The sequence below is a fragment of the Grampus griseus genome (assembly GCF_964374135.1).
Source record: "Grampus griseus genome assembly, chromosome: 10".
NCBI classification, from domain to species: domain Eukaryota; kingdom Metazoa; phylum Chordata; class Mammalia; order Artiodactyla; family Delphinidae; genus Grampus; species Grampus griseus.
Window position 1 is genome coordinate 41112969 of NC_139004.1, and position 26248 is coordinate 41139216.

Below are 26248 nucleotides of genomic sequence, written 5' to 3' on the forward strand. Positions count from 1 at the left end.
CAGATAATTTACAGAGCAAAGTCGGGGAACAAGTTCAAATGGTTGGCAGTATGGATTAACCTTGGAGAGGAAGGCACTCATTTTATAGGAAAATAACTGAGGACCAGAGAAGAAAATTGTGAGCCCAAGATCATAAAGCCAATTCAGCAGTAAGCTCAGGGACAAGAGTCCAGGTTTTCTGATCATCAAGAGCAGTCCTTTCCTCTAGGCAACCTGGCCACTCTTGCTGAATCATCGTCTGCTGGTTATTTATCCACAACCCAAAGGGAGTTATTATAGTTAATGAATAAATACGGTATAGCAAACTGCACAGCTTTACAGAAACACGAAAGACATCTTGACATTTGAGTTTCCTTCACAACTGCCCCCTACCCGCACCCCCCGCCCAAGCTCTTTAGCACACAGGATTGATTTTTCTTGACTATAAGCTGCTTTTCAGATACTGCAGATTCCTGCATTGATGTCAAGTAGAGATTCAGGTAGAGAAAACTAAGGTCACCATCAGGGAATTTCTAGCTGAATTAGGCTCCACTAAGCCTTGAAATCAAAATGCTTCTGGTAGGTGAGTGGGGTACACATGGAAAAATCAAGCCAGTGTGTGACTGGGCATGTGTTATTGTTATGACAGATCCTAGCAGACAACCCCAGGAGAGATTGGATTTTAGTTGCAGTGCAAGTAGGTGATGAAAAATTGTTTTTGACTTTTGAATTTCCTACACTTTGCCAGTAGTTATTACAGCCATAATTTGGGCCATGTGTATTCCAGAGAGGTTTTTGATTTAAGAATCTAGATTATTTTGGAAGCAAGCAATATTCAATATATCATCTATACCTAAGAGTTTTAGGTATTTATTTTCATGGCGATGGACATTTTTTCTCATTATATTAAATATAAAATCTAAACGTTGGAGGAATGACAATGGTCTATTTCTAACACTTACCTTATCTTGAGCAAACATTGAAATTCTTGATTAATGTTTAACTACAAGAAATACACTCAGTCCAAGTAAAGGATCAGTTTCAGGATTCAGGCTGAGTTGTCTTGATGATTAGAATTCAGGCTCTAAGGAGAAGCCCCAAGGCCAAGGGTATTGAATATAACAGCAAGTGGGAGCCACACCTGACCTCTGGAGAATGTGGACTGGATATAAGATTTTAATCCTTTCTTATCTCACCACAGAAATTTGGATGGAGAGACAGTATTTATCTCAAAGAGAAGTGGACCGAGGAGCTAATTTCACTAGGAATCACACCATTTTGGAAGGTACTCGATTCAAAAGAGCCATTTTCAAAGGGCAATACTGTAGAAGTTTTGGTTGTTGTGAAGACAGAGATGATGCCTGTGTGACTCAGTTCTATGAGAGAAATGCACTGTGTTACTGTGATAAATTCTGTGAAAGGGAGAATTCTGATTGCTGTCCTGATTACAAGTCATTTTGCCGTGAAAAGAAGGATTGGCCTCCTCACACAAAGCCTTGGTATCCAGAAGGTAGGCTTTGGGAATGTGTTCAAGCATTATTCTAGTTCATAACAAGATCTGTCCAACTTTCTTTTTCTTTCTCTTTCTCTTTCCTCCCTCCCTCCCTCCCTCCCTTCCTCCCTCCCTCCCTTCCTTCCTCCCTTCCTTTTTTAAGTTGAAATGAAAAATGAATATTTCGGTCACCAGAATAAATTTCTTAGGATTGTTAACGTGCTTTGGTTTAGATGCCGGTTACACGCATCAGACTAGAGCCTTCAGGAAAGTTCTGCTGTGACAGCCACGAAGGCTGGTCTAGATTCTGTCCTGAATACTCACTCAACTTATGTAAAAGTTACTTAAAATTCTTTATTTCTTTTTTTTGTAATATGTATTGACAAGAAAAATATCGCTCACACTTTTTTGAGTGTAACCTCTTAGAGAATCTCATCAAGTTCACAAGCCTGATCCTCTGCAGATTTATGTAACAGTTTACTTACTATTTCATGAGACTATTGGACCTCGTAGCATTAGAACCTATGTTATAGCAATGTCATTTAAACCAGTGCAAAGGCAAAATAAAGTTGGCCACCCTCTCTGCCTAAGTAATACCAAATAGAGTCACGATGTGTGTTTTTGTTTTGTTTCATTTTGCCAATCTGGGGTTTTAAACTATTAAAAACAAAAGAGTGCTCCATATAAGGTAGTTTTAAAAGTCTAAGACTGAGCAAATAAATACAAATAATTCATAAGGAGAATGGTGGTATTTCCTGTATTGGTCTAATTATAGTAAAATGGCTATAGAATCTGAGCAATCGATATATCCAAAATTTGCCAAAAACACAAAATAAAATTCTATTGCTCCACTTATACAGACAGAAGTGCAGGTTTCCTCGGAGCTATGTCACATGACTTTAAGTGGGTGATGGTGAGTGGAGATTACAATTAGAAGAAAATGTAGGATAAGCTAGGATTTTGTATCCTTCTAGCAAGATCCAGATGCTGACTGTTGCCTTCATTCTCAGTAATGTCATCTTGTTTGTAAAATTGAGGAAGTACTCCTTAAAACACACATGTATTATAAGCTTTTAGGTATAGGATGGATAAACAAGGTCCTACTGTATAGTACAGGAATTATATTCAATGTTCTGTGATAAACCATATGGAAAAGAATATGAAAAAGAATATATATATATGTATAACTGAATCACTTTGCTGTACAGCAGAAATTAACACAACATTGTAAATCAACTAATTTGAATAAAAAAAATAATGCCAGGCCTTTGTCTTTACCAGTAAACAGTTCAGCAAACATTTATTTCACCCTAAAAAGTGGCAGATAGTCTCTTAGAAATGGCAGACCTAGCCATTCATCAAAAAAATATTCATTGACTACCTCCACCAGGCCAGTCATTGTGCTTTTGCTGGGGGCAACCATGGGGAAGAAAAAAGACAAGACATTATCCTCATAGAAGTGACAGTCAAGTTATATGTGGGGGTTATAAGATATTTAACAAATTCACTGTACAATTGCAAATTGTGTTAAATTCTTTGAAGGAAACGCTTAGGGTGCGGTGAGAAATTATATCAGAATATAACATTAACATGTAATATAATGCATAACATTAGCTTGGGTGGGAGACTTGAGGCGTGAGGAGTGAGGTGACCTGAGGAAGGGCCAACAGAAAGGGATCTGGGAGCCAGGAGCTTGGTGCTGCCTAGGAATTGGATGGAGGCCACCACTTCCAGAGAGTCATGATCAGTGGAGGGTTGGGGGTGACATAAGATGAGGTTTGAGAGGTGAGTAGAAGTCAGATTTTTCCAGGATTTATAGGCCACATCAAGAGTTTAGGATTTTATCCTGTTATGAGAACTCATTGAGAGATGTAAAGTACGAATAGGGTCAGCTTCCTGGAAGTTGAGGATAAGTATTATGGATCAGCTGTGGTGCTTTTGATGTGATAAAACGTATTTGAGCTTTTCTTATTTGAATCATGTAACCCATTTGGAAAAGAAATTGCTGCTTCTTCAATGTCCATTTTTGCTTGAAAGCTAGGATTTTGCTAAGACTTTAATTTAGGGTCATGTTTTAGGTAGAACTTATGTTCCCAGCATAGTTTTTATTCCATTCATGATGGAGGGAAGCAATTCATCAGTTTATTTAGTAGCAAATGTTCACAGTAAACTATATTTGCACTCATGAAAGTGATTTTTTTCTTTTGTTTTATCTTCCTTATGAAAGTAGCTGGTTAAAAGAAAATAGCACTACACAATATTTAAAAATTGTACAAAATTAACTAAAATAAATAGAAAATGATATACTATTTATACTATTTTTTTGCCATATAAAGAGACTTTCCTCTGAGATGCTAGTAAAGCATCACTGATTTGTTAAATATTTTTCAGTTATTCACTGATTTATTAAATATTTTTCAGTTATCTACTTACATGGTGTTGTCTAGTTCATTCACTAATTTATTAAATATTTTTCAAGTATCTAGTTACATGTTATTGTCTAGTCTCTTATACTGCATTTCTTTTTCAACCTGGGACTTAAAACTATGTATATTATCTTAAGGTTTAAAAATATAAATGTGTCAAAAAATAAATAAATAGATATGTACCTTTTGTGTAAATTGGTTTGGACATATGAGTAAACATCTTCCTTCTGGGTTTTGTCCCATCTCTGCTGGTTACTTCCAGTCATTGGAGGATTTCAAATGTCAGATACAGAAAAAAAGTGGTAGAATTTGAAACAGTACCAGAGTGGTTTTTCCAGACAAAATCTCTCAGTGTAGCAGATCTTAAGAAAAGAGTCTAGTGGACCATGTGCTGTGAACAGACCTAAACTAATTTGATTACACACAACTCTTATGTTCACATTGGTAAAAAATGGATGTAAACCACTGACACATTTGAATTGAATGAGGATTATTTATCCCTTCATGACCTTCTTAACCACATTACAATGAAGATAAATCACAGTCCAAATTCGGCCGTGCATACTGTTACAAAACTATATACTGGTAAGGAGATATACACTAATCCATAAACCTCTGTAAGCTCCATGAAGTCTCAGGTCCCCATCCTGTTAGATGTTCCCACATCTACCTTGCTTGAAAAATTTACTGGAATTTTCCCATGTGATAATATTACAGAGGGTGTCAGGTTATGATAAATCCTCCTACCCAGTGGCTGGACACAGGACCTTGTAAAGATCAATCCTAGGGCACCAGGTCTAAGAGTGAAGGCTTTTGACCTTAAGAGATACATAAAAACTGTGGAGTATGAGAGTGGGATGTGATTTTTAAGTGTTTTAGCTAATCTACATCAATTTATTGCTGTTAATTTAACCAATAAGAGCTGATTACTTATATCCATTATGCTGATTAACAAGCCACTAATTTTGCCAGTGAAAGCCCATTTCTGATACTCATTATACTGCTACTCTAGTGTTCATTAAAAGATGGATAATGGAACCCCTTGTAGCAGCTTACCTGGAGTCTGACCTTTCAGGATCAGTGCTACTGACTGCCCCTGCAATGCGGACTCCTGATTAGAGCAGGCAACTGCCTTCCCTGAAGTGACATTGAGACCAGCACATTTATTAGAACACTTTATGATGAAGTTATTTTAAAATAAGTTACATCATATTGTCACCTTTTCTCAAATCAAGAGATGGATTTCACTTTCCAAATATCTGATTTGCCTCATTTTTGTATTAATGGCTGTTAAAGTTTCAAAACTCCTTTAATTTCAATAACCATTACTATCATCTATCTATCTATCTATCTATCTATCTATCTATCTATCTATCATCTATCTATCATGTCAAGGTGTAATCAGTTTGATTAACTCACTCTGAAGTGCTTTATACATTTTTCCTTGAGGAAATAAAGCCACCAGGAATTTTCTCATCTCTCCATCATCATAATTTTCAAAGTACCCCCATATTGGTTACTGTTTCCATGGAGTAGATTCCTCCTCTTGAGCTCTAAATCCCACTGTCTCTTTGTGTGTGTGTGTGTGTGTGTGTGTGTGTGTGTGTGTGTGAATATATCGTTTATTCAAATGATGTATGGGCACTGTATTAGTTTCTTATTTCTATGACAAATTGTCACAACACAAAATAATTATTTTACAGTTCTGGAAGCCAGAGTTTGAAATGGGTCTCACTGGAAGAAAGTCAAGCTGTCAGCAGGGCTGCATTCCTTCTGGAGGGTCTAGGGGAGAATCCCTCTCCTTGCCTTTTCCAGTTTCTAGAGGCTGTCTGAATTTCTTGGCTCATGTCTCCTTCCTCACTCTTTCTTTTTTTTTTTAACATCTTTATTGGAGTATAATTGCTTTACAATGGTGTATTAGTTTCTGCTTTATAACAAAGTGAATCAGTTATACATATACATATGTTCTCATATCTCTTCCCTCTTGCGTCTCCCTCCTTCCCACCCTCCCTATCCCACCCCTCCAGGTGGTCACAAAGCATTGAGCTGATCTCCCTGTGCTATGCGGCTGCTTCCCACTAGCTATCTATTTTATGTTTGGTAGTGTATATATGTCCATGTCACTCTCTCACTTTGTCACAGCTTACCCTTCCTCCTCCCCATATCCTCAAGTCCATTCTCTAGTAGGTCTGTGTCTTTATTCCCACTGTCTCTTATCTTTTCAAAATCTCCACCCTTACAATTGTCCCTCCCTCCCTCCCTCTCTCTCCTCTTCTCTCCTCTCTCCTCTCCCTCTTTCTCTCCTAAAGCATCGTTTCTCCCTTTCTCTCCTGGATCAATCATTTTACAAAACTATTGATTTACAAAAATGTTTTTTTTTAACTCCCCCAATTTTTCTGCTACCTTTAAACGTCAATCATGTTCTCAAATTAGCATTTTAAAAGAAATATTTTTCATTCAAAACTAGTAGAATCCAAAAGAGGATTCAGGCATTGCTTGGGAGATGGTGCTAGACAGCATCAAAGGTTAATTTCTAACCCTGACTCTGTTTCCATGATGAGGTGGTACCTAACATGGGAACCAAAGTTACAGTCTATGCATTAGGGTGACACAGAATAACTCATTCATTCAACTGCTGGTGAATATAAATTGGTAAAATCATTCTGAAAAGAAAAAAAAAAATGACGATATGAATTAAATGCCTTAAAGATGTCCAAACATCAATTTGGACCCAGAATTTCCACTTCTAGGGACTTTCCCCGAGAAAATAATTAAGAAAGTGAGCAAACATCATTTACAAGATATTCTCTTGCAGGAGGTTAGTAGGTAGTTGTAACTCCCAACTTTGAAAAAGCCCTCCCTCAGCTCCATGTCCCTAACCAACTATTATCCCATTTCCTTCTTTCCTTTAATGGCAAAAATATCTGAAGGAAACATTTCACTTCCTGACTCCAAGTCTCTCATCAGCTCATTCTTACAAGACCTTGTTTCCTGCTACTTTACCGAGCTCTGTCTTGGCAGCGTTATTGAAAACTTCCATGTTTCCAAATGCAATATTAAGATGTCTGTTCTTTTCTTGATCCCTCAGTGGTACTCTGTGTAGGTGAAAACTTTTGCTTGTTTGGAATACTTTCTTCTCTTACTTTTCAAGACTCTACCCTCACCTGAATTCCCTTCTTTCTCATAGGTCACTCCTTCCCTGTTTCCTCTTCTGAATGTCTGTTAGCTACAGAGTTTGAGCTCAGTCCTGGACGTCTTTCTCTTACCTACAAACCCTCTCTCAAGCAGCCTCTTATGTAGTCTCAAGGCTTTAAAGATATGTATGTTGCTGGCTCTCAAATTCATGCTCCAATCATGACTTAACTCCGAATTTCCATTACTACTCTACTTGATATTCTCCATTAGGATGGCTAACATAGACTTAATCTAAATCTAAAATATGCAAAACAGAACTCTTGATTTCTTGCCATAAGCCTGTTCCTTATTTCAATATTAGCTTCACAGCCTCTCTATGGTTCAGGCCAAAATCCTAGTGAGACACCCTTAATTCCTCTTTTTCCTCATTCTCCAAACTCAATCCAAGAGCTAGTCCCATTTGCTTTGCCTCCAAATTACGTTCATCCACTTCTCTCCATCCTCATCAGTATCATGGAAACCCTTTAGCCAGCACAACAGGAGTGACGAGGACAAAGATTATGGAAGAGAGATTTTGGATAAGGTCTTATAGGTCATTGTAAGCAGTTTGGTTTTATTTTAAATTTGATGGGGAATAACTTGAGGATTTTAAGCAAAGGGTGACACAATGTAGATTTTAAAAGATCTCACTAAATGCTGTTCAGGGGTTGAGGGATACACTGGAGTGGGGAAGAGTGGAGGAAGGGAGTGGACTGCGTTTCTGCATTGTGTAGAAGTTGATGCTTCACTTTGTTAGCACCTTGGCCAGACTCAAGTGAACAGATTATGGTGTTTGTTCAAGAGGCCAACTCTCAAGTGAGATTACAGCAAATGTTGTTTCTTATAGTCAACTCTGACTTGATATTAAGGAGGGAAGACCAAGAAATGGAACTTTTGCTAACACTAGACATAGTACTAATGATCTTGGGTGGGCACGGTGATAACATTCTCTTTACTTCAAAATTAATAGCTGGGGTACAGGTTAGAGAAGGGACAGCCTTTTTTTCCTTAGGACCTTTGTGATTTCTCATCCCTTTATCTATGTAACTGGTATGCTGGACAAGCAACATTCATCGGTTTTGATTAAAAACCAGGTTTGAGAACATATATATGTATAACTGAATCACTTTGCTGTACAGCAGAAATTAACCCAACATTGTAAATCAACTATACTTCAGTATAAATTTTTAAAAATCAGCTTTGATTTTGCCCCTTATCTCCTTTAGAACTAGTCAAGGAAGTACTTCTCTTGACTTTGAATAAAATTTGAATTGTTGCATGAATTTTCTGTTGCTTTCTTAGGTAGTAAAAATTCCGGGGTCTTTGTAAGTTACAAACATAGAAAGTCATTTACAAAAAGTGTTTAATCTTGGGTAGTAATTAAAACTCTGAACTTGATTTAAAGTTAAATCTTTCCCCTCCCCTGTGGTTCAGGAGAGAGGTGGTTTCCTTCTCTCTTCTCGTGAGAGTGGAATGTCAAAAATCCATGGAAAAGAGGTGGATAGGTGCAAATACAAGGAGATTTTTAGATTCATTAAGCAAAAGATTGAACTGTGAGAACACAGTGCATGCTGAAGAGGGGCACTTGTAAAATATTTCCTGTGAAACAATTTTTGGAAAAATCGGAGGATAGCTAATTTGTAAGTGGCTTTTGTGACATTGTGGCTGGTGGTTAAGCCAGGTCCCTTGGAATGCTTTCTAAACATGTAGATTTCCTCCTATGATTGTATGAATAAAAAGTTAGAATTCATTTTATTTAACTAGGGGCCATTGTTGTGATCTATCAGTGACATGTCTCCGTCAAAAAAGTTTTCACATGACAAAGGAGTGAATTTTCTACCTTTGCTAGTTCAGCATGAATTTAAATTTGTGTAAGTTATATTTTCAAAAGGGATTTAATTTGTAGCCAGGGTATTATTTTCACCATATTTTACTGATTGGTTTTCATATAATGATAATTCACCATTCATCTCTTTGGAGTAGTTTATAGAGTCTGGTAAAATAGCAACGAGTTTTGGTTAATGGTTGAGAAACATTTGGACTTGGAACACAAAGGACTGGAACCACATAAATTTTTCTCCTGATCTAAATTTTGAAGAAAAAATAGAGTTAAAAAAAAAATAGAGTTTATCTTTGTAAGGTGAATTCACTGAAATAGCTTTATATTTTGGTCCAACACTTTGAGCTCCTTCCTCTAAGCATATGTAATTAATCATATTTACATATGAGAGTTGATTAGATTTTTAAGATAAGAAATGCCATAAATTAATTCAAACACTGTTTTACTGCTTACTTACTTGAATACATTATTTTTTTGAGTACGTTTAGTGATCAATACCTCAGTAATCTAGTTTTTATGCTTTACAAATCCTCTCAGTTGGAACAAATACACAATGTAAAGATAGAAGCTTATGGAACAAGCCCATAAGCATTCGATATACAAACCTTGACACAAACCCTATGTGGATTTCCTTCAGATGGGCACCAAATTTTTTTGCATATTTGAAAAAACTAAATACAATTTTAATTTACTTATTACTCAATTTAGAATTTTGATTTGTTTACATGGTATGTTGACAGGTTGCCACAGAGATGGTCAACGTTATGAAGAAGGATCAGTAATTAAAGAAAACTGCAATTCCTGGTAATGAATTTAAGTGGCACAAAACTGAATTCTACTGTCTGTGTATGTTTTCTTCAAAGGAACATCTGTGAAACAAAGCATATATTTAAATACAGATAGAATCATAAGTCATAAGATATCACATACCCATAGTTTTTATAAGTATATTTAATTTTAATAAGTGTTTAAAAGCTAATCATGAATATTTCTTTTAACGTTTGAGTTTGGTGTTTGTGACAGTGGTCTGCTTTCACAAACCTCTTAATTTTAAACATTCTGATATACTACAGGAAAATCACGTGTTCTTGAACACAGTAACTATATATAAAACAAAGCTGCCTTGAAATTGATTATCCTGCAAAAAATTTACAATTACAAATGTGTTGAATCTAGTGTCTCCATTGTCTTATGTTTTCAAACTCCAATGACTCAGTGATCATTTCATTTATTAATTGCCTGAAGTGGAAGATGTTGAGTGGTAGCTAATGCACGTGTTGTGATTTATTTTTGCCAAGAATTAAATAGTCATATGGTTAACATTAGTCAAAAATATCTTTTATGCCTTAACAAGGTGCAACTCTGGTTACTAATTTTATAAGTATACTCCCTAAAGACCAGGCCACTTTCATAACTTTTGTATCTTTACAGCACATGCTCAGGACAGCAATGGAAATGTTCCCAGCACGTATGCCTTGTTCAACCAGGATTAATTGAACATGTCAATAAAGGAGACTATGGGTGAGAGAAATCTTGCTTTCTAGGCTTTTTGGCGCCTCCCCCCCTCATTGCCCCTCAGGTTTCAAACAATGTATTTCCTATCATTTCCTTCTAAAAATTATCATTCTTTCAAAAACAAAAAAAAGAGTGGGTGAGAAATGGGGAGGGTGGTAGAAAGGCATGTGAAATTGGAATGAACAGAGGGGAACATTAAATGATTAAAATTAAAATGCACAGAGGAAATATAGAGCATGGTCTTAAATTGTTTAGGAAGGAGCAGTGTCAAGGTGTGAGTGAGGCTAGTAGGGGGAGCTTTAGTTTAAATAAGTATTCAGGCAAAATCAGGAAGTAGGCAAACAGGTTCATTCATGTTCATCATCTTTCCTTCCGGTGCTGCCCTGACCCAGCCAATCATATGCTCATCTAACCTGGGTAGACTCCGACCTTCAGAAAGCAGTATTTTATCTCGATGATCCCCCAAACGACCAGTCCATCTAGACAGCGTCATCGACATGACTGATATCTAGCCAATTTCACTCACGGTTTAGTAAAAAGACTGGTTGAGCCATTTTACTTTGCTAATAAACAGAAGCTTGAACTGATTGACACTTAAAGGAAGTAACTGTTTGGTGCGCTCTGATAGATTAATAAATTAAGTCACTTTTCCACTTACATAGAGGGAATTAGGTGTAAGTGCTGACACTGGCTTTCTTTACTGAACTGAAGGGAGAAGGGATGGGCCAGCTGTTTTCTGCTTCAGGATTTCTCCACTGTCACTGATCAAATTTCTATACACTCTTGAAAACATTTTCTACCTTCAGGAAAAGATTTCACATGAGAAGACCTATTGTCAAGCAACTATAAAAGTGAAGTCATCCTGAAATGCATTTTTAAAACATAGAAATAATCACTTCTTGCTACACCTAAGACATATGTTTCCCAGGACAGTAGGGACACTAATTTTCGATGCAACCAGAGTATTTTCTTGGAAGACAAAAAAGACACTTGGAAGTCACATTTATTGATATTAATATTCTTAAACCATTCTCAACTCCTCTGTGTGTGTGTATGTGTTTTGACAATATTTTAGGTGATAATATGATGACATTTTAAGTATTTCTAGGGAAAAACAATTATTTTCTATGGCTAAGTGATATTTAAATCATTAAAAGGACATGAGAGTATGTGTCATCATGAGAGATTATCTGAATCAGGTTCCTAAAAGGATTCAAATGCTTGAGCTAACAAGCACACACTTCCAAGAAGCCAAGATAAGCAGGCAAGCTTTCCACTGTAACAGAACCCAGGAGAAACCACAGTCTAAAGCAATGTGGAAAGAAAGTCATACAAAAGTACAGATCTGTTGGGAATGCTGCCTTCCTTGGAAGGAAGAATTTTCTTTCCATCATTTGTTTATTCTGAGAGTACTCTAGGTCAATTTAAGAGGCACAGGATTTGCCTTTTAGTAGCAAACATAGATGACTTGAAAAAAAAAAGGTGAAGTAAAATTGCAGCAAAAGAAAATATACTCAGATCAAAGAAAAAAGTTAAGTAAAAGAGACAAAGTATGAAGAAAAGGAGTAAAACTAAAATTATTTACCAGGGAACAACAAGAGGGAGTGTAGAAAGTCCTTGAATTTAAAAGAAAATTCTAGGGCTTCCCTGGTGGCACAGTGGTTGAGAGTCTGCCTGCCGATGCAGGGGACACGGGTTCGTGCCCCGGTCTGGGAGGATCCAACATGCTGCTGAGTGGCTGGGCCCATGAGCCATGGCCACTGAGCCTGCGCGTCCGGAGCCTGTGCTCCGCAGCGGGAGAGGCCACAACAGTGAGAGGCCCGCGTAACGCAAAAAAAAAAAAAAAAAAAAGAGAAAAAGAAAGTTCTAATTCTCAGATATTTACTGTTCCTGATGTTCAAGTTGTTTTCATGTATGAAAACAGAGTCATATTATAGCATTCAATGTCTATTTTAAGCGCTTTTTAAAATAGCCTACATACAAATATATACAGCCTTTGCTTTCTGGCATCTTGGTAGTATTTAGATCCAAATCTTTATTCATTCTGCATAGCCCACTTCAGTGCTTGTTTATTCCCTGTATTATGTTGTAATGCAATTAATATTAACAAAACATGTGTTTCCCTTTTGGCACTGCTGAGGATACAAATAAATAAGTTCTTAGAGGAATTTACAATCTAGCTGAGGAATCCACATATCATAACTTTGTAAAAGGATTTCTAGTGATAGGGCAGTTATAAGTGGCAAATTAGTAGCACAAATAATAATCAGCAAGTTAGTGGAACAAAGGGAGAGAGAGAATAGTCTCAGTTTATCAGATGCTGTGAAACAAACCACTTCAGAATTTAGCGTCCTGAAAGCACAAGCTTTTTATTTGTTCATACCGGCAATTTGGGATGGACTTAGCTGAAGCTCTTTTCCTGGTCTCTCCTGGGGTTACTCATGTGTCCACAGACATCTAGGGCCTCAGCTGGGGCTGCATTGTCCAGATGGACCCCTGCCCATTTCTGGTAGTTGGTGCTGGTTGTTGGGGGGCCCATGTGCCTCCAGCAGGACAGCCTTGGTTTCTTCACATAATGACAGTGTTCAAGCAGAACATGAGTGGAGGGTGGAAATGGCCTCAGGTGAGGCCAAAGCTTGAAATTTGTACATTGTCAATTTCACTGCTTTCTACTAGGCAAAGCAAGTTACCAGGCCAGCTCACATTCAACGGTTGGAAAAATGGACTCCATCTCTTGATGGAAAGAGCTACAAAGAATTTGTACCCATTTTTAATCCATCCTATCTCTAACCCTGATTTTTCTTATGAACTCAAAGTCTATAGACTATCTATTGAATAAGTTGACTTTGATTTCTTACTGATTTCTCAAAGTCAAAAATACTCCAAACCAAAAGGATTAACCTTTTGACTTGTCCTTGGTTACTGGCATCCCCCACTACCATGTCAACTAAGCCAGAAAATCTGAAGTTAGTTTGAGGCTTCTTTCCTCTTCACTCTCAGTCACTACACTCTTGTAATCCTCACAAAGTTTACTTTAGAAATGTATTTCCTTTATTCTTATGCTATATTCTAGTGCATTTCTTTATCAAGCCTAGTTTGAAATGACCTGACTTTACTCTCTGTTTCCAGTCTGACCAAATTCCAACCAATCCTTTATACTTTCATGGTTATCCTTCTAAAACAAAGCTTTGATTCTGCCACTCACGTTCTTAAAAAGTCTTCAATGACACTCCATTGCTTTAGGATATAATTTTACTCCTCAGCATAAATAACAATCTGTCCCAAATGCTTCACTCCCTCATCTTTTACACTCTTTCCAACCCCTGTCTCTCTGCTCGCTCTCAGAGTTTAAGTGTTCTACTTATCTGCTATTCCCTAAATGTTATTCCAAATTTCAAACCTGCTTTGCTCCAGAGTTGCCTTTATTTAGAATAAATTATCTCTTCTCTCACATCCGGCTGTCTAATTCATTCTCATCCTTCCAGGCTGAGCACTAAAAAGTCACTTTCTATAACAAATTCTTCTAACTCCTTCAGGAAGAGTTATGTTTCAGTCCTCTACTCTGATCAGATTTTGACCTACCGCTAATAAATTATACATACTGAAGTCATTACCCTCTTTGTAGGCTTTTTTAGAGTATGAGCTTTCTGAAGGTAGAGAAATTTATTTCTATGTTCCCAGTGTTTACTGAAGAATGTGATAGATAAATTAAGAATGTTCAGTAAATGCTAACTTGGGATAAAAGGAAAGTGATGACAGACATAGAGGACAGACTCGTTGTTGCCAAGGGAGAGGTGGGGTAGGAGAAGGATGGACTGGGAGTTTGGGACTAGCAGAATCAAACTAGTATATATAGGATGGATAAACAGCAAGGTCCTACTGTATAGCACAGGAACTATATTCAATATCCTGTGATAAATCATAATGGAAAAGAATATGAAAGAGAATATATATATATGTATATATAACTGAATCACTTTGCTGTATGGCAGAAATTAACACAACATTGTAAATCAAATATACTTCAATTAAAAAAACAAAGTGATGAGCCTAGGTCAAAAAGGATGATGCAGAGCAGTGGTGCTATTCATGCTTTTTTGAGCATAAATTATAGTAAATCATACATGTAACTTTATGACCTAGTACACACACACACACACACACACACACACACACACACATGCACTTATACTTATACTTAAATGTATATAAATATTACTTACCCTCACTCTGTCCTATAAACTCTAATATTTCCTATTGTTTGTCTTATAGTCTATTTTATCTTTTAAAATACTGATCCCTATTCACTAAATTGAATGATTAATTAAATGGCCCCCAAATGTCTCAATGTTTGAAAACTACTAGTGTAGGGCACCAAAAACATATTTTACTATTGCGTGATTTTGCCTAAGGCTGATCCTGGTGGTCTCTTAAATAAACCTGCAATGTCTAATATATTCAAAAGTTTCTTTATTGAAATTCCCTGGATGATGGAGATTACATTTAAAAATTGTGGCTCAAAGTTGCTTCAAGTTTTATGAACTAACAGATCTTGTAAAAGAAAAGAATTAACTTGCCAGGCATATATTTTTTTTTTAATTTTATTTTTTTTGCGGTACGCGAGCCTCTCACTGTTGTGGCCTCTCCCCTTGCGGAGCACAGGCTCCGGACGCGCAGGCTCATCAGACATGGCTCACGGGCCCAGCCGCTCCGCAGCATGTGAGATCTTCGCGGACCAGGGCACGAACCCGTGTCCCCTGCATCGGCAGGCGGACTCTCAACCACTGCGCCACCAGGAAAGCCAACCAGGCATATTATTGAAAATTGAGTCATATCTTCAATCATTCATAAGAGGCTTTCACACTGTAAACAATTTTGGTGATAAACACAACATGATAGAGTTTAGATTTGCCTTAAGTACTGAAAATATATTGTCCTTAAGTTGTAGCTAATTCAAACAAACAATGATTAAATTACTTTCATCTTTCTCATTTTTCATCTCCTATCATCTCTTAAGGAATTGTTGTCTTAAAATCTCAACATTAGGTTTTGAAAACAAAGCTTACTTTTTTATGTAAGGGCACAAAATATGTCTCTAAAAAACGGTACTTTTTTGTTATCTAATTTTACATCAGTTGAATTTATATTATATTAATAATGACTAATATTATTGAGCATTTACCACAAATTAACTCATTTAATACATAATAGAATATTTCAATATTTCAATAAAATATTTCAACAAAATTAATTAGTGTTGCTGTAATCTTTTTAAGTATAACTATTTTATCCTCAATTTTTCATGGATACTTGTTTTTACATGGTCGGCTTCTTTTCAAATCTAAATTATAAATAAAACAGATTTCCCAATTTAACCTATAAGTACATTTCTGAACATTCAAGCTTCTTTCTAAAATACATTTAATGACATTTAGAAGAAACTGCATATATTGACCTTATTATCACTAAAATTCCTTTACTGTATGTGGAGATTCAATATTCTTAAATTTAGTCTATATTAATACAGCCTTAGGTTCCTCATTTGAGACACTAAAATAATTGATATAGACCTACTTTAAGAAGAGTGATATGCTTCCCTATTAGAGTAATCAATAATGCATCATTAATATAATGAATATCTAGCTTTCAGTAACAGTTCCAATTTTGTCAGATTTGCTTCTATATAATTTCAGAAATATAAATGAACATGTAATGATAAAAGTGACATCATGTAACCTGTACCTATTTTTCTCTTTCATTTGTAAGGCAGATGGACAGCCCAGAACTACAGCCAATTCTGGGGAATGACTTTGGAGGAGGGTTTCACATATCGCCTTGGCACCCTGCCACCCAGCCCCTTGCTTCTGAGTATGAATGAAGTGGCAGTAGGTATCCTCTCTGTTTGACTCATGTATGTGTGTGTTTGTATAAGTGTGTTCATATGTGCATATAAAGCAATTTTAAATAACTAAAATAGTGAGTTTAGTGCTTTCCGAGATAATTTTGTCATATAAATTAAAAAAAACCTTTCCCCAAAATGGTTGTTACATCCCCCCAAATTTTCATGTGGACTTTGAAATTTCACTAATATTAATTAGATATAGTTTCCTCTCTTCAGGAATGATTGTGTTCATTTACATTGCTAATCATTGCAGAAAAATTCATGTTTCTGATGATTGGCTTGTCGGTGACCCAATGCTTAAGCAAGTCATTAGTTGTCCTTATTTTTCTTTTTCTAAGTAAACTTAGTTATTTTGTGAATTCATCAAAACAGAGTTTTGACAGCTCTTGGGTACTCCATTATGAAATGAAGATAAAATACATGCCAGTAACTGCAGACAGGTATGCTATGATGACTAGCAGAAGTTTATCCTCAAAAATCCTCACATTTTCCATTTAAAGAACACCTTCAAATTTCCCTGATGAGCTGGCAAACTCCTTCATGAAATTGCCATGTTTCGTAACACCCTCATGTTTCTAATACTATTGTATTGGTTTTCCCTTTCATTTTCAAGTGGTGTTATCTTCTGATAATATGTACCTTGCATAAAGAATCTTCCACCTGTCTAGTTATCACAGATGTCTAACTTAGAGCTGCAGTTTTACCATCCCATTTGTGGTGTCTCTCAGTTGAGATTTTGATTGTATTCAAGGCCTGCTACAAATGCCCAAGGCATTTGTATCATTTTTTTTTTTTTAGATTCCACATATAAGTGATATCATATGATATTTGTCTTTCTCTGTCTGACTTACTTCAAAAACAAACTTTTGGTTACCAAAGGGGAAGGGTGGGAGGGAGGAATAAATTAGGAGTTTGGGATTAACATATGCACACTACTATATACAAAATAGATTATCAACAAAGACCTACTCTATAGCACAGGGAACTATACTCAGTATTCTGTAATAACCTATATGGGAAAGAATCTGAAAAAGAATGGATATGTGTATATGGATAAATGAATCACTTTGCTGTATACCTGAAACTAACACAGCACTGTAAATTAACTATACTCCAATATAAACTAAAAATTAAATTTAAAAAAATGTCCAGGGCAGAGTGGGGTTCCCTGGCTGCTGGAGAACTGGCTCTTCCCTCTGCAATGAAGGTGTCAGGTCCTGGCTGCCCGGAAGCTCTCAGCATCTCAGAGCAAGCAGGGCTGTTATTTATGCTCTTGGATGAGTTGTAAATCCACAAGTTTCTCATTAAATGTTCAATGCACTTTGCTTTCAAAAGGTGTAATCCCCTGACTTATTATTCCAGTTCAAATTCCAGTAGCAGGACCTGCTAAATTATAACTAGTATCAGAAAAGATCATAATAGCTGCCATGTATTGAGTAGTTGTGTGCCAGTCACTCTTATCAGCACTTTCATACATTATCTCATCTAATTCCCAGCTTGATGTAGTGGGTACTGTAATTCTCCACATTTTAAAGACAAGAACATTGACACAGAGAGTGGCCAAGTCACACGGAGATGGAGAGGAGAGAAAAGCCACCATAGAATTACTTAAATGGCAGAGTCAGGACTTTAAAAGATCTGCCCCCAAATGGTTCCTAGACTTCCGGTTTAATCAGTTAGCTTTGGCCAGTTCAGGTTCAAAACAGCAAAAAGTCTTTTCATCTTGGAGCCAGAACTAACTTTATGAAATGATCAGCTTAGATATATTTTTGGATTTTTTTCCACAATCAGTAAGACATAACATTTTAGAGGTGTGGCTCATATTCATAGCTTTTATTGACTTACTTATAAGATCAATTGGAAAAGAGTTATTTTTTCTGGCTGTTTACTTTTTCAATTTTGTCCTTATCTATCTGGAAAAAAAGAGACAGAAGTGTTCAGGAAAATAATAAATTCACCCTCTTTATCAGGATTACTCTTTCTCTTGCTTTTAGTGAGGGGTCCCAGTTAGCCAAATACTCATTTGGGTGTCAATATACATTTTTTCTTGATTCTTTCTAACATTTCCTTTTGAAGCTTTTTTTTTTTTTTTTGCAATTTAGAGTATTTTATATTATAGAGAAAATGAGGTATGTTTCTTTCCCAGGTTGCCACTCACTGTAGCATAGAAAAAGGCAATCTAATTCTAAATCATTTATTGGCTCCTAGGGATTTGTTTGCATAAAAGTGACTATGGTGATATTTAAATGAAAAATCTTAATGATTAGTACTCTGGGAGAATTTAAATTACCTAGTGCTATGAACTAATGTAATAAAGTAGCTAAGTAATTCCAGGAAAGCAATAAGGAAAATTTGGCTGAACTGTAAGACTTCTGTTACACACAAGGACATAGCTTCCCATTTCTAAGGCACAGTAGCTTGAGGGCTGAGGTCCTTTCAAAAAGTTTCTGAGTGTTTCCCTGGTGGCGCAGTGGTTGAGAGTCCGCCTGCCGATGCAGGGGACGCGGGTTCGTGCCCCGGTCCGGGAAGATCCCACATGCCGCAGAGCGGCTGGGCCCGTGAGCCATGGACGCTGAGCCTGCGCGTCCGGAGCCTGTGCTCCGCAAGGGGAGAGGCCACAACAGTGAGAGGCCCACGTACGGCAAAAAAAAAAAAAAAAAAAAAAAAAAAGTTTCTGAGTGTTGGAGTTGTCCTAATACCAGTCAGAAGATATCAGAAAATCAGAAATACAACAAGAACTTCAATGAAGAATGTGGGGTCTATATGAACTAAGTTAAACTGGTAGCCACAGGAAGAGCTTAAAAAATAGATTAATTCTTTGCCTGGTGACTACATAGAAAATACCCTCAATACATCAAATTGCCTCTGAATAGTGAAAATGAATTCTTTTGCGTGGGTATGCTTCTGGATAACTCCCTCCCCCTCAACTTTTCCTCAATTTTTTAAAATACCATTTTCAACATAGGATGGTATATATATATATACACTTAGGGTAGGCAGTTGCCAACAGTGGGAATGATTTTTCTGAGAAAATTCACTGCATCCCCAGCCTAAAACATCTCCCTTTCCTTGAGCCCATTACCTGGATGAGAACAGAGATTCACCAAATTCTTTATCTTGGGTAGGAAAGATGAGCAATGATTCATTCCCAGTTCCTGGGAAAGCTCTCCTCTAGCTGGTTCCCTGGCTACATTGCTTGACTTCAGTCACTAGTCACATAATGTGTCTGCTGAACGTACATTAGAAGAATATCAACAGGTCTTATACAGAGAGTTCCATGATTATATACATATGAAAAAATCTGTTTAATCTGGATGAATTAGTTCAATTCAAATGATTTTTTGTGGAGTGTGATTCATAATAATGAGGAATAGAAATATGTTGATCATGGGAGGTTAGAAACAACTAACTTAAGGATTTTGGGAGCCTTTCCCGGATGGCAGTCCTATGTGAGGGCAGACAAAAGGAAACAAAAACTTACTGTTTACTCTGGGTACAAGCAGACTGGATGAGAGGAAGTGAGAAAAAGGGAAAGAAAGAAGGCCAAGAGGGTCCTGCCTAGACCATGCAGCTTCTTGTTTTGTATGAACATTCGCTTCATCCACTTTAAAATTATGTCTAGTGTCAGGTCAAAAATGCCAGCTGATCAATCTTTGCCTAACTTTTTCCTAAAAGCGTTTTCTTGAGATTGTTCAAAGCAATGCCTTGATTGGACAGCTCCGTTCCAAATTGTTGTACACTAAATATGTTAAGAATGATTAGACGATTCTCTGTCAGTCCATTGAGACTGTGTATTTGCTTGCATAGATTCACAACGGGACTGATGTAGTTCCCTACAGGAACTTTAAATCCTGCCACTTGAGCCTTTTGTCTCCTTATGGTACAAAACAGGTGATTACACAGTTAAAATCTTATTTCAATATTTCTCAACATTTGTGCCATGGACCACCAATCCTGCAAGATTTGGAATAAAGGTGTCCCATCTGTGGTCCAATACACTTGTGAAATGGTGTATTGTATCTTTCTTCCGAAGAGGCACACTATTCATTAGTATATTGAGGACACTAAGAACTCTTCCTCCAATGACCTTTTTTCCACCCAGTGTTTCCTAAACTCATGGCATCAGAGAACCTTTTCTTCTTTGTTTGTTTATAATGACTGTTAATACTTCCCAAGATTTAGATTCCACAGAACACACTTTAGGAGCTGCTAACATAAGCTAAAATATTGAAAGAAAAGTGCTGGAGAGAGCAGAAGTATATTCACGGCTAAAACAGAACTTAATGTCTCAGAAAGAAAACAATTATTATGACTGTATGCAAAATTGGCATGGGCTGAGGTCCTTTGGAGCCAGCAGAAGCATCACAGTTGAAGTCTGTTAATAGGCACATGTAGGCAGTGCGTTTAGTCACGTGGCCCCATTTCACATACCGAGATGGACGTGAGCTCTGCATCCTGTGTGCTTGGCTCTTAGTCTGGCTGAAATGATGGTAGCAGTGGTACCCAGTTCACAGGGCTGTAAGAAGTCCATGAAATGATGAATAAGGAGTGTTTTAGCACACAGACTGTATAGTAGAGCATTAATGAAATGTTATTATATAATATACAAAGTGGTTCTTTCTCCCTTGGATTAAGCTTGGGAAACTAGCAAGTTTCTGAAACAGGTAAATTTTGTAAGAGCTAAATTACCCAGAACTTAATCATTTGGAGCAGTTCCTTTCATAAAGAAAGGTGTAGCTCTGGGTTTATTGGCCCTGACAGAGATTATATATTTTTGATAACCTGAAAGGTCTTCTACTATGCTCCTAAATCAAATCAAATCAAATCATGTCAAATCAAATCTAATCGAAGCAACCGTTCTGTACCTGATTATTTTTCCAGGAATTTAAATTTGGGAGATAACTTCAAGAGGCTTCCCTGTGTTCTATTATATTATAAATACTGCAAACATTTTGAATAAAACATACTATTTTCAAACAGAGATAGGGAAATTCAGAGTTCATTTTTCTACTTGGCTTAGTTAAAAAATATGTTTTTAATAGTTTTGTTGTTCATTTCCCAGGGAGAACAATAAAGTTAACAAAGCTATCACAGATAAATATCGCATCTTAGGTGGAGCTATCAATATTTAGAAATTATTAAAACATTAAGAAGGCTGGTATAGCATTTAAAACCTGTAGCTTTACTATATTATACAGTATCGATTGATGTATGTAAAAATGTTCTAAATTTTTTTTTGTCAGTCTCATAGTTTACTAGTACATCTTTTCCCAGTCACCCAATACAGAAGATTTTAGTGTGTCTAAGTTGGCATTACTAACAAAGAAAAAATAACATCTTTTTCTATTGTTTTCTGGAAGTTAAAGTAAAATTGTATTTTATGTGTTATGTAATAACTTTTAAAACCACTGATTATTGAGACGAGAAAGGGAAATTTATTTCATCGTCTGGATACTTTATCATTATTTAGATAAGACATGGTATTTGATTGACTGGATCTATTTCTCTAGGAAGAATTTGTTTTTTCCTCTCTGAAATATATTTTAGTGATAGTAAGTACTGAGGGATGAAAGGTACCTTTGGAAAAAATCAGAGTGACTACTACCAGCTTTTGTTTTTACCTCTCATAGGTTATTGAAATTTTTTATTTGATTAGTTTTAATTTAATTATTTAATTAAAATTTAATTTAATTAACTAACCTACCTGAACAAACATCTACTTAATATCAATAATGTGTATCACCCGTGTAAAGCATCTTGTAGAAACCAAAACACTAATTAGAAAAGTGAAAAACACAGTTCTATAGTTATATTCTTAATATATTATTGAACAAAAATGACTATTCTTTTCAATAAAATTGATGTGTAGCTCCATATGAACATGAGGCAAATGGCGTCAGGCTTTTATAATAATTGTATAGCATAGAGTAGGCGCCACTGATGCTGCAAAAGAGCATCACAGCCAGATGTTATGGTGGATTCTGTTTAAGTACGTACTTCGCTCAGCTCATTTCAGAATCTCCTCTGCTCAGTGGGTAAAGAACCAGGGACAGAATGATTTGTCTCTGAATTAAGAGTCTTAAAATTCAAATAGCATTGAAGCATTTCCTCACGTCTCCTCCAGGCTCTCTCCTTTCTTTCTCTCCTTCTCCAAATAGAACCTCAAACCCTTCAGCAAACTTTAGGAAATACGCACTGGCCTCACTCCTTATCCAGCTGAACTTGTGGCAGAATGAATGTCTCATCTGTCAAATCAGTTTCCGAGTTGTCAGTTTATTTTCTTTACTAAGGTCTGATGCATAGCACTGTGATGTAATTGAGCATGACTTGACCAATGCCATGGGGCTGAATTGATCACTGCAGGACATATCTTCAAAAAGAAATGTGAAAATTCATTTTTTCCCTTCTCTGGGAACAAAAATTTGGGGCTGTTAAAAGGTAGATTCCTGAGGTGATTTGGTGTGTTGATATAAGGAGCCTGTGTGTTGATATCTGTTCACCAGTGCCGAATAGAAACGCAGAGACAGAGTTTTGGGTGAAGTAGAAAATAATAGCTTCATTGCTTTGCCAGGCAAAGGGGGCCACAGAGGGCTAATGCCCTCAAAACCGTGTGTCCCGCCCTGGAGGGGGTAGTGGGAGTCTTACAGTGTTCAAGGAGCAGGGCGTGGTCAGTTTGTAGACATTCTTCTCATTGGTTGGTGGTGAGGTAATTGGGAGTCAGCATTATCAACCTTCCAGCTCCAACCGGTCTGCAGTCTAAGTGCTTGTGGGCAGCATACAGTTAACTTCTTCCACCTGGTAAGGGTTTCAGTATCTGCAAAACAGCTCAAAGGACATGGCTCAGAATATTATCTCTAGTCCTTGAGAAAGAACTAAAGGTCCTTGACTTAGTTTAATGGTTAAAGTATTCTTATTTTGTCTTACTTGACTGTTTCCCTTTCTTTCTGCGTTTTCTCACCTCTCTGATTAAATTTATTCTTTTACTAAAGTTTTTCTACAGACAAAAGGCAGGCAGAGAACATGGGTGTGGGTCTATTTTGGAAGGCCTCATATGGTCTGGCTTGGTTACATGGACTCCCCAAATTTGGGTCTATCTAGTCCATACTGTGGTTCTTGCCAAAGTGCATTCCATGAAACACTAGTCCTCTGATCCTCTTCACAATAAAACTGATGTGAAATCAAAGGAAAGTAAGTAAAATACCTTGCATTGGGTCATGCACATTAAAAATCACAAACATTATTTTCATTTCTTAGAGACTCTCAGCAGCACTTAGGTAGTTTATAAAAACTACTGCATTGAGGACAAAAATCTATTTAATTGTTAAAACCAGTTTCTCAGAACTGTTTGATTAATCAGCTCCTCTTTTTGCAATTATCTATTACAATTTCTCAGAACTAGTGTTCTAATGAAGTCGTTTTAGGAAATATCAGTTCATCAATCTCCAGAGGCACATTTTCTTCACTTTTTTACAACTCTAAAATTGGGAGGCTTCTTACATTTGATGATGTCCTGGGTTCAATGAAATATGGTATTGCCCTACCATAGCATCTTTTTTTTTTTTCTTTTGGGAATTATTTCTTTTTTCTTTTTTAACATCTTTATTGGAATATAATTGCTTTACAATGGTGTGTTAGTTTCTGCTTTATAACAAAGTGAATCAGTTATACATATATGTATGTTCCCATACTCTTCCCTCTTGTGTCTCCCTCCCTCCCACCCTCCCTATCCAACCCCTCTAGGTGGTCACAAAGCACCGAGCTGATCTCCCTGTGCTATGTGGCTGCTTCCCACTAGCTATCTATTTTACGTTTGGTAGTGTATATATGTCCATGACACTCTCTCACTTTGCCCCAGCTTACCCTTTCCCCTCCCCATATCCTCAAGTCCATTCTCTAGTAGGTCTGTGTCTTTATTCCTGTCTTACCCCTAGGCTCTTCATGACATTTTTTTTTAAATTCTATATATATGTGTTAGCATATGGTATTTGTCTTTCTCCTTCTGACTTACGTCACTCTGTATGACAGAATCTAGGTCCATTCACCTCATTACAAATAGCTCAATTTCATTTCTTTTTATGGCTGAGTAATATTCCATCGTATATATGTGCCACATCTTCTTTATCCATTCATCCGATGATGGACACTTAGGTTGTTTTCATCTCCTGGCTATTGTAAATAGAGCTGCAATGAACATTTTGGTACATGACTCTTTTTGAATTATGGTTTTCTCAGGGTATATGCCCAGTAGTGGGATTGCTGGGTCATATGGTAGTTCTATTTGCAGTTTTTTAAGGAATCTCCCTACTGTTCTCCATAGTGGCTGTACCAATTCACAATCTCACCAGCAGTGCAAGAGTGTTCCCTTTTCTCCACACCCTCTCCAGCATTTATGGTTTCTAGATTTTATGATGATGCCATTCTGACTGATGTGAGATGATATCACATTGCAGTTTTGATATGCATTGCCCTAATGATTAATGATGTTGAGCATTCGTTCATGTGTTTGCCGGCAGTCTGTATATCTTCTTTGGAGAAATGTCTATTTAGGTCTTCAGCCCATTTTTGGATTGGGTTGTTTGTTTTTTTGTTATTGAGTTGCATGAGCTGCTTGTAAATTTTGGAGATTAATCCTTTGTCAGTTGCTTCATTTGAAAATATTTTTTCCCATTCTGAGGGTTGTCTTTTGGATTTGTTTATGGTTTCCTTTGCTGTGCAAAAGCTTTGTAGTTTCATTAGGTCCCATTTGTTTATTTTTGTTTTTATTTCCATTTCTCTAGGAGGTGGGTCAAAAAGGATCTTGCTGTGATTTATGTCATAGAGTGTTCTGCCTATGTTTTTCTCTAAGAGTTTGATAGTTTCTGGCCTTACATTTAGGTCTTTAATCCATTTTGAGCTTATTTTTGTGTATGGTGTTAGGGAGTGATCTAATCTCATATTTTTTCATGTACCTGTCCAGTTTGCCCAGCACCACTTATTGAAGAGGCTGTCCTTTCTCTACTGTACATTCCTGCCTCCTTTATCAAAGACAAGGTGAGCATATGTGTGTGGGTTTATCTCTGGGCTTTCTATCCTGTTCCATTGATCTATATTTCTGTTTTTGTACCAGTACCATACTGTCTTGATTACTGTAGCTTTGCAGTATAGTCTGAAGTCAGAAAGCCTGATTCTTCCAGCTACTTTTTCCTTCTCAAGATTGCTTTGGCTATTCGGGGTCTTTTGTGTTTCCATATAAATTGTGAAAGTTTTTGTTCTAGTTCTGTGAAAAATGCCAGTGATAGTTTGATAGGGATTGCATTGAACCTGTAGATTGCTTTGGGTAGTAGAGTCATTTTCACAATGTTGATTCTTCCAATCCAAGAACATGGTATATTCTCCATCTATTTGTATCACCTTTAATTTCTTTCATCAGTGTCTTATAATTTTCTGCATACAGGTCTTTTGTCTCCTTAGGTAGGTTTATTCCTAGATATTTTATTCTTTTTGTTGCAATGGTAAATGGGAGTGTTTTCTTGATTTCACTTTCAGATTTTTCATCATTCGTGTATAGGAATGCCAGAGATTTCTGTGCATTAATTTTGTATCCTGCTACTTTACCAAAGTCATTGATTAGCTCTAGTACTTTTCTGGTAGCATCTTTAGGATTCTCTATGTATAGGATCATGTCATCTGCAAATAGTGACAGCTTTACTTCTTATTTTCCGATTTGGATTCATTTATTTTCTTTTCTCCTCTGATTGCTGTCGCTAAAACTTCCAAAATTATGTTGAATAAGAATGGTGAGAGTGGGCAACCTTATCTTCTTCCTGATCTTAGTGGAAATGCTTTCAGTTTTTCACCATTGAGGATGATGTTGGCTGTGGGTTTGTCATATATGGCCTTTAATATGTTGAGGAAAGTTCCCACTATGCCTACTTCCTGGA

At 36.7% G+C, this 26248-nt stretch overlaps 1 protein-coding gene across 1 annotated transcript in view; it reads left to right on the forward strand.

Annotated features, from left to right (window-relative positions):
• Positions 1 to 1134: 1134 nt before the first annotated feature.
• Positions 1135 to 26248, forward strand: part of TINAG (tubulointerstitial nephritis antigen) — a gene marked incomplete at both ends in the record, with an annotated part of 93923 nt that continues 68809 nt past the window's right edge. Inside the window, 4 exons of the mRNA XM_082664424.1 lie at positions 1135 to 1489; positions 9652 to 9715; positions 10343 to 10432; positions 16197 to 16311. Of these exons, the coding sequence (XP_082520550.1) occupies positions 1135 to 1489; positions 9652 to 9715; positions 10343 to 10432; positions 16197 to 16311 (624 nt within the window). The remainder of the gene's footprint in view (positions 1490 to 9651; positions 9716 to 10342; positions 10433 to 16196; positions 16312 to 26248) is intronic.